The 15,851-nt window shown below is 39.1% G+C and overlaps 1 protein-coding gene across 1 annotated transcript in view; it reads right to left on the bottom strand.

Moving 5' to 3' along the window:
• The window catches only part of GPM6A (glycoprotein M6A), a 222,321-nt gene that overhangs the window by 8,483 nt on the left and 197,987 nt on the right, over window positions 1-15,851 (bottom strand). Inside the window, exons 3-4 of the mRNA XM_010953333.2 lie at window positions 12,240-12,396; window positions 2,363-2,516 (exon numbers count right to left, since the gene is read on the bottom strand). Coding sequence (XP_010951635.1) covers window positions 2,363-2,516; window positions 12,240-12,396 — 311 coding nt within the window. The remainder of the gene's footprint in view (window positions 1-2,362; window positions 2,517-12,239; window positions 12,397-15,851) is intronic.

The raw sequence follows: 15,851 nt of genomic DNA on the forward strand, positions 1-15,851 counted from the left end.
ACAGAGCACAGTTTTAAATCCCAGATCTAGATCCAGTTTTAACATCTGATGAGACAAATTTACTAGGATAACTACCTAATACATCCAACATCACGACGTCACTGTACATATAATTGAAGGACAGTGGAAACAGAGAACGTTACAAAGTTTAAACTGCCCGTGAAATTATTTCATGACTCATTTTCAATCAGCAGTTTCCAAATACAGCAAACCCTAGTGTGACAAACCATCTTTAAATTCCTCAGCCGTGTGAAGGAATGCCCCTGCTTCCTGTCAGATCTGTCTGGAACATGTATGCTTATTCCAGGGAGCCGCACAGCACAGACTTAGCAGGTGTCACACGCATTCCGTGGTGAGGGTTCCTGTTCCGTCTTTAATGACCTTGGCCTTCTAAGAGAAATGACACCATCTAGATGCTAATGAGACAACTTTGCAAAACAGGGGACATTTCTTTGTCGTATGCTTTTGGGTTACATTAGTAAATATCCACCCTGTCATAATCTACATTTTGGGGAGTGGTGCTTTTCTATTCTGATGCCCCTTGGTGATGACTTGATCGTGTACGAACACTCAGGACTCTCATTAAGGACATATCATCTGGAGGTCAAATAAATGCTACCCAGGCAGTAGATTCTGTGTGGTGAAGAGCAAGCAGAAAGCCTTTATAGTTGATGCCAAAGGTTGCAGGACACCTGAAAAGTGCCTCCTCTTACAGGTCACAGAGGAAAGCTGAACTTGCATAAACCCCCATAACCATGCTGTAAGTGGGGCTGAGGGTCACAGCCACGCTTCGCACTTACCATAAACATGGCCTGTACACTATTTGGGACATACTGGACTGAAAAAAAAAGTTCCCTGTTTATCTGAAATTCAAACTTAACTGGGTGTTCTGTATTTTCACCTGGAAGCCCTGCGAGACTAGTTACATCTTCTCCAATTTTAATTGTTCAGATCAGCAGCATAAACGGAAGACATTGTCGGGGGGCGGGTACTGAAGTCACGATGGTTGTTTTCCAAGCAGCTACTTCCCAGTGGCCTCCAGCAGCAGGGCTGAAGCTTCCCTTTCCGTGTTCACACGGGACGTGCCTCCCGCGTTAAAACTTCCCCAGTGGGAGAGCCGTCCGCATTCCCACCACCGTCTTCTTGCGGAGTTCTTCACGCACAGAGCAGGACATCCTGCTCTCCATCTGGATCGAACAAGGGGGTGTGGGGGTTGGAGACCCCTTCGGACAGGACGGCGCGTGGGCCACAGTTCTGCAACACACCGCTAGGCGGCGCTAGAATGGTCCAGGTGTAGTACAACCTTAAACCACAGGCTTGCAGACGCCACCTACTGAATTCTTTCCCACTTTACAGAAGTATGAGGGAGCCTCATTAGAGGAGAACACATATAGGTTCCATTAGACTTTAAGAGCTGTGTTGGGGGAAAAAATCCACATGAACACGTGGGTGTGCATGTTGTTTATAAACTCTGTAGCCCCCATGTTTTTACAAATGCTGGGATAGAATTCCACATAGGTTAGGTGAGATTAGGTTCAACTTTCCACATTCACAGCCTGCTGCTTGTTTCAACAGGAGAGGCAGCTAACTTCTAAGAACGGACTCTGAAGCTGGACGCCCGAGGCTGAATCCTGGCTCTGTCACTTGCTGGCTATATAACCTTGGGCAAGTGACTTAACCTCCTGGTGCCTCAGTTTCGTCATTTATAAAGAGCGTGTAACAGTGTCCACCGTGTAGAATTATTGTGAGAATTAAACTGTCAACATATATAAACCATTCAGAAGAGGGTCTGTACATTGTAAGCCCCTATATACATAAGGAACTATTATTATTGCATGAGGTTTTAGCCCTGAATAAAAATAACCAAAGAGGACTATTGATTCCTTTAACATTTTTTTGAGTTTTGTTATTATGAAATGCTAAGGGTGTTTTTTGCCCTATTTCAGAAAACAATGAAATACCTATTTCTTAGGCGATCTTCATACCAGATTTCACAAACTGTACAGTTTATCATGGGAGAACGAAGACAGGATGCTGTGAAACCACACTGAGTCAGGAAGAGTGCAAAGAAAGCAGGACAGGGGAATCACAATTCTAACAAACTTGCCCACGTCAGGGAACACAACCTGACGTCCTGTGCACATGTCCCTGTCTGTGTGCCCATGCTGTGAGGTTAACTTCCCATCACGCTTAAATTCCTACTTACTTCAGTCTGAAGAGAATGACCTACACTTGAATACTCTGCTGCATCTGTCTCTCTGGTGGAAGGAATGATGGCTCCAAAGTGATTTACAGTATTTTGGAGGAACTTGTTTAGGTGAGACAATGTGAGGTGTAGTTTCACAGCGAGAGAGCCACCCACCGAACTGACGGAGGTCCAAGCAGAGATTCGCTCCCTCCACCAAGGTGGTGTTCCGGCAGATGGTCCACAGGTTGAAGTACATGTAAACTGGCAGTGAGGTGAAAGCTGTGACTCCCAGCCAGGCCAGCATGAAGAGGTACGTCAGCATGATAAACTGCAGCGGAGAGAAAGACGAGACAGAAAACACGTCATCTGCTGGAAGAGAAGGCTCCCGTGCTGCGTCTACACAGCTTGATGGCGAAGGTTCCAAGTGCTACGGTTCACGGATCGTTGTGAGACCCCCGGGAGGCACTGTGGCTTGGGAAGCGGAGAGATGGTGAATATAATGGGTCAGGTGATTAAACCTGCCAGAAAACCGCATCGTAGAGGCTCTGATGTACAAAGGAAGAGGTCAGCATCTTAGTGCGTGTTTCGTTCATGCTATTTATCTTAAAAATCTCACCACAAGATTTTTAAACTTTAGGAAACATTAACTGGTAAATTGAGAGGGGATTGCGCAAAGTGAGTTAAAACTTTGTCAATACATTTAGTTTGAGATTTGCAGGTACTAACTACTGTGTATAGAATCGATGAACAACAGGTTTACACTGTAGAGCACAGGGAACTGCATGCAGTATCTAGTATCTTGTAGTAACCTATAATGGAAATGAAAATGAATATATGTATGTGTATGCATGACTGAACTGTTATGCTGTGCACCAGAAATTGACACACTATAAACCAAGGATACTTCAATAAAAAAAGAAAAATAACAATTAAATGGGCAAGATTTCATACCATAAATATTTAAGCTACTTAATCATGTTTACATTTAACATTCTAAACATGGTGACTTTCAAGTCATTTTAGTATATAATGATATTAGTGTCTATTTCTACTCCTCCTTTTTAATGATTTCTGTAAATTTTAAATCTAAGTCTTCTTTCAGGCATATTAATTTTACTTTTGCTATAGAAACATAGTGAAAAATGATTTAAAGTTTGAAAACAGAGGTTTTTTTGTTTATTTCACAAATATGTTTAATATTTATAAAACGTGGTAAAATGTTGTTCATGTATCCTATGTAGAGTTGAATAAGACTTAGTCTCAGGGTGGGTTAAATGGATTTTTAGTTCAAGCATGGCTCAGATGCTGGATAAAAAGACAGACGAATGTACTCGTAGATGAACACTTGATAAAAGAATAGAGATGTATTAATATTGCTTCAAATATTACTTAGTCTATACCATCTACATCTATATAAAGATACCCCCTTAATTGTCTCAGCAAAATTTGTATTAAAAACTGTATCCAGAAATAACTGAAAAATAATTGTAAGTCACAATGCCCTGATGTTTAAATGCAGCTTGAATTCACATATTGATACAAATTGATTGTATTTATTAATGCAAGTTATGCGTCACTGGACTTATTAGCATATTTCCCACGATCATAGGAGTAAATCATTTATATGAAGTGTCCACGTAGGTAAACACTAACCAGAAGTAGAGAAAGTTAGCAAATAGCCTCATAGGAGTTGCCACAATTCTGTCATGCGGTATTCGTTCATCATATTAAAGTCTAGATGATCCCTGAAAAGTAGCCAAATTAAAAAAATAAACTACCGTAACACTTGAATGGTTTTTCTCATCTGAATCCCGCATCAGTAAGTAAGAGCGCAGCCTTCTCTGCCATCATTTGTGTGCCAGACTTAGGATCAGCAATCGTCTGCCGGCAAAACACAACATCAAGGGAGGGAGAAGCCAGCGGAGAATGTTCAGGGCCACATTCCTGTCCGTTGTTTCACTGACTGACTGATTCATTCATGTACTCACTCCATCTACCCACAAACACTGTGTTAGTAACAACCGGGTACTAGTTACTGCTCTACGCCCTGGGGGTACAGAGGTGAAGAACTCAGATTCCTGCCTGCGAGGAACATCCAGCGTTGTAGGCATCACACTCATGAGACCACGTGAGACATCCTCCCAGGTAACTCTCGTAGCAACATGCTCACTCAATCTTCAGGTTTTTTTTTTAACATTTGTGTTTTGCGCATGTCCCTCAAAGGAACAGAACTTTACTTCCCTTTTTCTCTCGCAGTCTGACTATCCTTAACCACGTCTCCAAAACCAAACCGGAAGCTGGAAAGAGATGTGATCTGCCTGTCCGAGCATTTCTGCACACGCTGGCTGATCGGACTGGCGTCCTGAGAGAATGTTACCCCTCCTTCCCTTTTTGTCTGTGTATATTGTGTGTCCTGAGTTCATGCATCTTATAGTATGAATTCTTTTAAAAGTTACATCATCTGAGATATTTCCTGGTGATTGTATTATTTTTGACTCTACCAGACAGAAAGGACACTATTTCTTGGATGGTCTTTATTCTTTCTCTTATCTGGAATGTGGATGGAAGCAAACCCACCGATGAAGCTGACCGGGCAGGGTGGCTGCCTGCTCGGAATTCATCCTTTCTCTTAACACACCCAGACTAGGCAGGAAGGATCACTAAGCCTCAACGTGTTGACAAGCATTCAAGCCTCAGTACCACTCACCTCTAATGTCATTATTCTGTATGATATGAGGCAAGTCATTTCCATTCTTTGCCATTTGATTCTAATCTGTAAGGGGATAGAGACTGATGGATTGATCAATTGATTTACAGACACTGACATACCACTCACTGACTGTGTCCCCAGTCGAAATGTCACATTTATTTAGTCATAAAGGGGGCCTCGGTGCACAGGGACTGAAGGCAAAGACTCAGTGCTGGGTTGAGTTAGGCTGCTCTCTACGCCTCTGTAAGAGAATGCCTGCTAGGCTGATCTGCAGTTACAACTGTAATGTACAATTACAATCACCGCATGATGGCAGAGAGGCTGGAATGAGATAATATGGGAGAAGCATTTAGTGTCAAACCTGGCGCAGAAGAAGCCCAGACAAAACATGAGCTCTTTTCTATTCTAGATCGCATTACTGTGATTACGTACTTCTACCAACCAAAACCTGTGTTTTGCTTGAATGACAGGACTATACAGAATAAGGGAATTCGGTTTCATTTCACGTTTGGAGAAAATAAAGAGTGAGAAGTTCTCGAGTCTGGGCAAGTTGTTCAGAGAGGGCTCCCACTCAAGGAGAAAGGCTCTAGAAAGTTTGGAAACCAACCCAAACTGAAGAAATCTCGTTAACGGAACTCCTGGGAGGAAAAAGCCCTGTTTATTCACATTTTGGTTATTCGCAGTTGTACACCTCCACGCTGACAGTCTCAGGAACAAGGAACGTGGCCCTGGCGCTCCAGGCACAGCGTTCCGGAGCGCAAGCAGCAACTCGGGGCCACGGACAGTGAGCAGCGGGCTCCTGGCTTGTTTTTCTTTCTGTCCCCGGGGATTTTTCCAAAGCTCCTTTTGAAGGTGCTGTTCACTACAGAGTGGGACTTACAATTCAATAGGTTTAAAAAAAACACAAAAAAACAATAATTCAATAGGTTTAGACTCAAAGTAGCAGCTGCTGCTGCTGCTTTACAGGCAATGAAAGAAACGGCTTCTGAAACCGCAGCCCTGACTCCTACTTGCTATAACGTTACTGCTCAGTAATTAGCTGAATGTTCTAGAGTAAACCTTTGCTGTGAGGAAGTGTTTGCTTTACTTCTAGTGCAGAAGGTTTGTTCTAAGATACAGAAGACTTTATGCTTTTGAACTTGGCATACAAACCAGTTACATTTCAGGGAGAAGAAGCTCATATTCACTGAAGTATCCAAATTAAACATGCTACAAATATAATTCTATCTTCCTAGTTTATGTTTTCATGCAGAATCTGATAATGACTAAGGTTGAAGAATTATTTAAATTGATCAAGTGTGATTCTAGATAGAAATTCTCTATATGTAATAAAACACCTCATAATTATCGTAAGTTTATTTTTAGTTTTCCGCTGCTAGTAATGTGATGTGTATTTTGTTGTCTGAGTATTACATAAGTAAATAAGCCACTCTTTTTTTAATTGAGGTATAACTGATCTATAACATTGCATTGGTTTCAGGTGTACAACAAGATGATTTGATATTTGTACATATTATGAAATGATTCCCATAGTAAGTCTGGTTAACATCCATGACCACACTTAGTTAGGAAATATTTTTTTGTGCATGACGAAAATTTTTAAGATCTACTCTCTTAGCAACTTTCAACTTATTAGAACAATCTCTGAGAATCTGAATAATTCCTCTGATTTTGAAAATCTTTTTTTGCCTTTATTTTAACGTCTATTCAGATGAAATACTTTCTGAAACTTAACTCTGCTATATCTGTTTGGGGAGTACAGTGAAAACAAACTAACAAATAAAAACTGGAAGAAACAAAATACCCGTGGAGTTGAAGTCCAAGGACCGGCCCATTCATACGTGAGTTGGGCATCGCACTTATCTGCTCGGAGTCCCTTCCTCACTCATGAATTGGAAATTAGCAGACCTCTCTCACAGGGCTCAGCCATGAAATCACTTAACAGTAAACACGGTCCCCAATAAATTTTACTTTGAAAATAAACCCCAAGAGAAGAAGATGTTTGGGTCAGCAAAAAATTAACTGTCCTTCATTTCTAAAGTTTAGGTACGGACAGAAATAACTTACTTATCTTGCATTTGCTATTTACTGCCTTGGAACACAATGAAATTTAATTTCTAGTGGCTGTGGCCCTGCTTACGGGAAGGAAGGAGGGATGGGTCTTGTGGAAGTCACATGCATAAAGTGGACTCACTGGCTTTTCTTATTTCAGCCATGGTTTAACCTATCACTCACTTATACTAAAATGCTGACCATTTTCTCTCAATTCACAAAGAAAAAAAAACTGCAGCAGAATTTCCTTGCTTTGGTTTAGATTAGTTAACTTACTGACCCTTGGATAGTAAAAACTGCCAACAAGTGATAGGGGCTGAGTGCCAGATTCGTAATTAATATGCAACAATCTCATTATCACATCACTATTTGAGTCCCATTTCATCTGGACGTGCAAATGGTTTTCACAATGAGCATCTTCTTGTTATTGTCTTGTTTTTGTTTTTACTCAAAATAACTTGTTGACGATCTAATATGTGTTAGCATTAAATTCAACAAAATTTCTATGAGTTATTCTTAGTGGCTTAAAAGAAAGAAAGAAAGAAAGAAAGAAAGAAAGAAAGAAAGAAAGAAAGAAAGAAAGAAAGAAAGAAAGAAAGAAAGAAAGAAAAGAAAAGAAAAGAAAAGAAAAGAAAAGAAAAGAAAAGAAAAGAGAAAAGAAAAGAAAGAAAGGAAGGAAGAAAGGAAGGAGAAAAGGAAGGAGGAAAGGAAGGAGGAAAGAAAGAAAGAGCCCATGTAATTATTGTTTTGATCTCATTCTGGATCATTGTCAGAAATTCAGTAAGGAAGTTGAAATACAGAACTGCAAGAGACAAGGTTTTCCTAATCTTTGGAAGAAGGCGAAAATAGATGATTGCTCCTTGATGATGTAGCTTTGAGACAACAGTGTATTTAACTTGAGAGTGACTTGTAATAGGTAATTGGTTTTTCATCTGAACTCAGACTGGATGTCTAAGAAAATCACACTTGGTTGAGCTATAGATTTTCTGTGGCAACTTGAGCAGATGTGCACCAGTCCGGGTAAAAATAACGTCTTAAGAGTTAGCAGCACTGATGAGAGACTCCAGCTGACTCTGACTCTAAGAGCCTCTGAATCTATGAACTACATAAACGCTGGGAAATAAGCCCCATACCGGATGGAATGTTATGATATGATGAACAAATTCAGGCCTAAGGCAGACCCCAAATTCAGTGAAATGAACAAAAGGGACCTACTGATATATGCAAAGTCTCTTTGTAACCAAACACATACCAGTCATTGTTTATAAGGTCCCTTTCTCATGAACTGTTTCAAGGCACGTGATATAAAAATACTTAACTAAATCTTAACTCAGAGCCCACTCATTTTGCAATAATATGTTTTAAAAGACATTTCCTCATTTGGGATGGATTTAGAGCATCAATTCAATCATGCCTCCATTGACCAAGGGAAACAGCTTTAGATTCCATCAAAGGCAGAACCAGCTCTGGGCTTAGAGGGCCTGCCATTAAGAAGGTCTCAGTGGGTGGACATCAGCCAAGAGGGCACAGCCTCCAACGGTGGTTTCCAACCGTGGCCACATATTAGGATCATCTGGCAAATCTGAGAGTCTCAGTTGTTGCCCTGCCAATTATACTCATGTTTACAGCATCTCTGCAGGTGATCCTAACAGGGATCCAGAGGGAAGAGCCACTGCTCTACTGGAACCAGTAAAGCTCTTGCGAGCACATGTGAAAACTTCTTTGCTATTTATCCTTAGGCTCTCCAGGGTATCACACCTGAAGTTGGAAAAAAAAAGTACAATGGGGATGATTTGCCAGAAATCCTGCCAACGTCAACAAAACAGCCAAATGCACGGATGAGTGAGGTACTGGACACGAACCAAATTTCTGAATCAAGATTTCCCTAATTCAGCCCTACTGAAGTTTTGAGCCAGAAGGTCCTATGTTATGGGGAATGCCCTGTGCATTGCCATATGTTTAACAACACCCCTGGCCTCTCCCCAATAGACGCCAGTTGTGCAACCAAACTTTCTCAGTGCCCCCTGGGTGGGGAGCGGAAATAGCCCTGGATTGAAAACCACAACTCTAACATGAGAAAATACCAAGTCAAAGAAAAGCAAATCACTGAGAATCACCAAGAAAGAAAACTATCACGAAGAATGCAAAGTGGAACAGCACTCACCGTACTGAACTCAGTAGGCTCTGAAAAGCATACAATGCAAAGTTCACTACAGAAAAAAATCACTTATGTTATTATGTAATTTCCTTGAAAATACGCAATCATCATCATTATCTTCATTGTCAACATTATGGCCCCAAACTACCTAAGCACAAGTAGTGATCAGAAACTTGCTTTAAAAGATGATTTTCTATGTTTATAGTTGCTTTATCCATAATTGCTAAGACTTGGAAGCAACTAAACTGTCCTTCAGTAGGTGAATGGAGACATAAACGGCTACATCCAGATGATGGAATATTATTCAGCACTAAAATAAATGAGCTGTGGAACCACGGAAAGACATGGAGGAGCCTTAGATGCACATGTGAAAGAAACCAGGCTGAAAAGATGACATATGTATGATTCCAACTATGTGAAATTATGGAGACAGTAAAAGGACGAGTGGTTTCCAGGGGCTGCAGGAGAGGGAGGGATGAACAGGTGGAGCACAGAGGGTTCTCAGGGCAGTAACACCATTCTGTGTGATGCTGTAATGGCGGGTACATGTCATTCTACACTTGTCCAAACCCATAGAACACACAACGCCAAGACTGAACTCTAAGGTAAACTTAGATGGGCCTTGGGTGATTACCACATGTCAGTGGAGGTTCATTAATCGTAGCAAATGTGCCGTTTGGTGCAGGATTTTGATAGTGAGGGAGGCTGTACACATGCAGGGAAATTTCTACACTTTCTGCTTAATTTTGCTGTAAACCTAAAATTGCTCTAAAAAGAAAATCTATTTAAAATATACTAGTTGTAATGCTTTCTTCTTTATTACTTTGTACTGGTTTCATTTATTCAACAAGTCAAATAAAAATACTTCAGAATAGAATACAGGACCCACCACGAGTTTGGACCTGCCTCATCTAACACCTGGGTAACTGCAGTATTCTAAACGTTTCCCTCTGCGTACCCTCTGGGTTACTCAGAACTTCTTTCTATCCTCCAAACCCCAGACCAAGAGTCCCTTACTCACTGATTCATTAGTAATTAAAGTTTCCCATGTGTCAACAATGTGTACTGTACCCAGCCTTGGATGGGGGCTGGTCAACAGTATCTCTCTCACAGACTTCAATCACCTTCTCTCTGTGCAAACACAGTAAGTTACCCACGTTCATCAATACGCTCAGCACGTATGTGCTCACGAACACATCTCTTAACGGCTCCCAGAGGGCTGGGGACGCCCCAGGGGCACAGACACTGTCTTGTGTCTTTTTACATCACCAGTGCCCAGGATGGTACCTCAATCTTTGTAACGGATGCCAAGAAAATTGATCCGAAGAGATTTAATTTTTTTCTAATGAAAGCAGAATTCAAACAAAATCGAATTATATTAAAGATAAAAGCATCACTGGCATCTATCCCAGCAAATATTACTATAGAAGAAACGTCCTTTTAGTAAATGCTATTTTATTATCAACTGCGTTGTAATCGTCTGAGACATGTTCTTTTGACCAAGGACCCCAATGTAATACGACTAGGCTTAGTCATTCCTTGGTGAGCTTTCAGTTTTTATACCTTTAATATAATTAGTTTCCCCATAAACTAATGTAAAAACATAAACTATAGTAGTTAATCTCAAAATGGGAAAAAGAGACAAAGAAAGTCTCAAAAATGTGGTGTAGCTTGGGATGTTTTGTAAAATGTTACTGATTTAAAGGCAAAGTCAGAAAAAATATATAGCTCTTGCTTTTTTCCTAAAAGAAAATGTGAAAATAAATACCTTTTGCATTGAGATTATTTCTAGTACAGTGGGCATGAAACTCCTGTTGGAAAAGAAGTGTATCTATTAGCCAATCAATATTTTAAAACCATTTGTAATCCATGGTTATATTTCATCTCCAATCTAGTGGCGTATTTAACTGTAACTACTATATGTATGGAAATTACAATTACATGTAATTATAACTGCTACACATTAAAATCAATTGAACCAACTTAAAAATTGTATTTCTATTTGCAATGTCACCTGAACATATAAAATCAGGGTTACACACAGTAGCAGCAGTTACTGCCAGTGAATGTATTCAGGATGTTACACTGGGATTCATGAAAATCTACACATTTGAGGACATTTTTAATATATCCTTGAGATGAATTTCTAGCTTTATTATGAATTTTGATTGAAAAAATAAATACCTGCAAATGACTTAATTTAAACTAGAGTACTTTTATAAGTAGAAATTAAAAATTCATTAGTTATGGGATATTTCTTTAAAAATGTTCAGTGGGCGTCAATTTCTGAGATTCAACTTTATATTAATCAAATCAGAAATTGAGAGTTTTGAGTATTCTGTAAAAAGAAAATAGAGGTTTATAGAGTATTATCCTGCTATGTACAGTTTATTTATGATAAAGTTTTAACATGATTGTTATTTTTAATTTTCCATTACAGTTTGTTACAAGATACTGAATATAGTTCCTGTGCTATATAGTGGGAACTTGGTTTTTTTTTAATCTAGTTTATATATAGTAGCTTATAGCTGCTAGTCTCAAATTTATCCTTCCCCTCTTCTTTCCCCTTTGGTAACCACAGTTTTCCTTCTGTGACTGAGAGTCTGTTTCTGTTTTATAAATAAGTTCATTTATATCATTTTTTTAGATTCCACATAGAAGTGATATGCAGTATTTGTCTTTGTCTGACTTACTTCATTTATGTCAGTATTAAACAGAAATTACATAATACAGTTCCTCCTAAAATTTAGAGCAAAATACAGAAACACAGATTTAAGGAGGAGAGGCATGTATTGTCTATACATTGCAGATGGGTTTTTCTGTTATTCTAAATATTGTGTACAGAGCCCAGAGCCATTTGGGAACAAAAAAAATCATAAATCAATCAACAGTTTGCTGCCTCTAGAAGCAAAGTGAGTTGTGTTGCAGATGAGTTGAGAATTTGAACCTGAATTTTCACATGGAATAATCTTAATTTAGAAAATAATATTATTAAGATGTAAAACAGCCATCACAGGAGGGAATGTTACCGTGTTAAAAAAAATACTTCAGTTCTTGGCAGATGAACACAAACACCTGTGTGCTATCGAAATAAACCCACCATCAGCTCTGAGCAGAGACAGAGAACTTACCCAGGCGCTCACACATCTGCCGCAAGCGGTGATTTTGAAATCCCCATAGAGATCCTTGATGGCCCCAGTCGTGAAGAAACCCTCCACCATCAGCAAAATGCCGTACACGAAGAACGCAGCTGCGATGCCGTAGATCACGTACTTGAAGATGTCGATCCTGGGGGAGAAAAGACCATGCGGTTTAGTTCAATAATTCTTCATGGCTGATCTGCAGCAGTTGACTCCCACGTGCTCAGGGTTCCTTCGGATGGAGAGCTATGGAATACGTACGTTCATAGCTGAGGTTGGATGTTAAAACCTTTTTGCTTTATATGCCTAATGTTTGTACGTTTTGTTCCGCTACCTTAGTGTTTGGTAACAAGGGTTTTTCCTGTTAGTAAGTTTCCTCCTCTTTCCTGGCATCATCTCGCCTTCCCCAGTTCACACCAGGTAGTCCTAGATAAGCAGAGAATCTTATTTCTAAAGGGTTTTGCTGAAATGAATTTAGTAAGTAGGATGATCATCATATAATTGCTCTATTTATGACAAAATATCAAGTAGAAACATTTCTGTATACAACTGAGTTTTTTAAAACTTATGTTACAAGAGGGAGAAAGCTTTATGGTTAATGATGCATTCATTTTTGGTAAAATGACAGCCTCATATTTTTATTATAGTCTATTATAGTTGTGTTTTATTTTACACTTATGTAAACCATCATTAATCATTTCTGCTGCTGTTAATGTCAAAAATAAAAAAAAATAGTTTTACAGATAAGTTACAATTTTGACAATTAAATTTTTTAGGCAGAACCACTAATGGATATTATATAATGAATATTAATTGGGCCTGAGCCAAGTTATAGCATGGTTCCATAGAGAAATGGGAAGGTAGTCCCTGTTTTCTCACAACTGAGTGCCCCTGTATTTAAGGGGGAGAGACACACGTATTGTCTGTAAAGTTCAGATGGATTTCTCTGTTCTTTTAGATATCATGTGGGCACCCCAAAGCCCTTTGGAAAGAAAAAAAAATTATAAATTAATCAGTTTTGCTGCCTCCAGAAACAAAACTAGTTGTGCAGCCATGGTTTGTGGAGAAGCATACATATTAGCTGTAATTCTGTTTCTGAGGTCCACTTGTAAGAAAATTGCCCTTTTTTTCACATTGTCAAACTTGATTTTTACTCTCTCTTCTCATTAATTTGCGAGTGGAATAGATGAGGTGTGAGGAAATGATGGGGAGATCCTGTTGACTTTATACAAGGGGGGAAAGGAGGGAACAGGATGGTCGCATCCGCTGATTCAGACTTAGAAACTCTGGGTGCCGTGACAATATTTTTAAAAGAATACATGTAACAGCATAAGTGAACTTGCTGCGCGTGAAAAGAGCAGGAAGAGCTGCTAACGTTCAGTGCGCCAGAGCAAGTGTCTAGTGACTGATTTCCACTGTCTGAAAAATCTACATACTACACATTCTGTTTGCCAAGGGCATTGAGGGTAATCTAACAGATTACCGCAGGGTTGGTGGCTTAACGCACATTTATTTTTTTATAGCTTTGGAGGTCATAATTGTGAGACCAGTTTCACTGGGCTGAAGTCAAGGTGCTGACAGAGCCTCCCTTCCTCCAGAGACTCCAGGGCAGAGTTTCCTTATGCTCTGTAGCTGCACCCTGGCCATCTTTGGCCAGTGACCCCTTCTCCATCCTCAGAGTCAGAAAGTCGCATTACAATACACTTGACATTATCTTACTGGCTTGAATCCCTCTATTTTATCACAAAAGTATTCTTTCTTAATCAATGTGCAATATATGAACTTAACAGAACAAAGGACTTCAAATATGATAGTAGGAAAATTAAACTCTTGTTATGTATAAAAATGAATTTTCTGTCAATGATATGTCAACAAAATGCATTAATAACTCTCTGGCCATGAAGTCACTGCTTATGTAGCGTGGGACCAAATAGCAGAGAATCATGAGAAGTCTTACTTGCAGTACACTCCGTTTGCTTTGCACAGTAGCAATTCATGTTATCCTGCTTCTAAAGGAGATGATGAAAGTACTTAACTTCTTTTCTAAATGCAAACTCTCAAATTTGACAGTGTTTCTGTAAACAACTGTTTTACTGATTTTAAAAGCAAACTATGTTCACTGTAGAAATAAAACCAGAAAAGCAGACTATTCACTGTTTATTCTCCCAGTTTTAAAATACAAATTACAATGAACTCCGTGACACTATTACATAATTTTATCAAGATATTTTTTAAAGATTATAGTAGATTCTACTATACGAAGGGATCATGACATGTTTTTACCAATTCTCTGCTTTTGTTCAGTGGTAGGAAGGCTAATGGCCCCTGCAATGATGTCCACATCGAATCTCCAGTCACCTTGGTGAATGGGACTTGGCAAATGTGATCAAATTAGTGATTTTGAGATTCAGAGCTTATCCTGTGTTATATAACTACGAGGGTCATGATAATTAGTGAAAGAGAGGTGCAGGAAAGTCAGGGTCAGGTCCAGAGAGAGATCTGAAGATGCTCCACTGCTGGCTTTGAAGATGGAAGGGGGCCACGAGCCAAGGAATGCAGGGGGTCTCTGGAAGCTAAAACAAGTACAAGCATGGATTCTGCCCTAGAGCCTCCAGATGGACTGCAGCCCTGCCAATACCTTGATTTCACCCCATTTCAATAAGCCCAGTATGACCCATTTCAGACTTCTGACCTCCAGAATGATTAAAAAAAAATACATGTATGTTATTCTAATCCACTCAGTTGTAATTTGTTGCATCACTATGACAAACAGGATGGTAATGATGATCACTGTAGACAAATCTCTGGGCCGTGTAGGTTATTTCCCTGGGATAAACTCCTAGAAAATTTTAAGGCATGTGTTGTGGAAATGGTGCCCAGAAAGTTTGTGCCAAAATAAAGATGCTCTGATAATGAGTAAGAGGGCTTATTGTCTGTTTCCCAATACTGAGTATTGCCATTTAATTTTTCTAATAAATTGAAGTTTAAAAGTAACGGGATCATTTTAATTAATTTTCCTAGTTCAGTAGTGTGAATGAACATGTATTTGTAAGCTATTAATCATTTGTATTCGTCAATGAAATGTATTTTTCTTTTTTGCCAATTTTCCTACTGGAATATGTATCTTTTTGTTGACTCAATTCTGTGTTGACTAAAATTGGGAACTCCTGTCATGTAAGAGGTAAATTTTTTTCTCAGTTTTTGCATACCTTTTAATGTTTTTAAATACTACTGTGATGAGTAAAATTTAATTTTTATTGTCAAATCTATACATTTCCCTTTGTGATTTCTTATATTGCTTACCTACTTCTTCTTGCCCCATACTAACAGTGAAATCTTAAATCTATATTTTCTTCTAGCTTTTACAAAGTAGTTTACTCTTGAATTTTAACTGTAAATCCATCTGAAAAAAATTTGATAAAAAATGTGAGTAGAAACCTAATATTATATGTACTTATACATACTTACATGTATGTCTCTGCCAATACCATGTGGAACTAATTATTGTGGCTTCTCCACTCTGTTTCATTAATCTGATGTATCCTAGAAATCAGCTCACTCTTATCTGCTGAGTCTGACGTGGACAGCACTTTGCTGACATGA

The sequence above is a fragment of the Camelus bactrianus genome, chromosome 26, assembly GCF_048773025.1.
Source record: "Camelus bactrianus isolate YW-2024 breed Bactrian camel chromosome 26, ASM4877302v1, whole genome shotgun sequence".
Classification (NCBI taxonomy): domain Eukaryota; kingdom Metazoa; phylum Chordata; class Mammalia; order Artiodactyla; family Camelidae; genus Camelus; species Camelus bactrianus.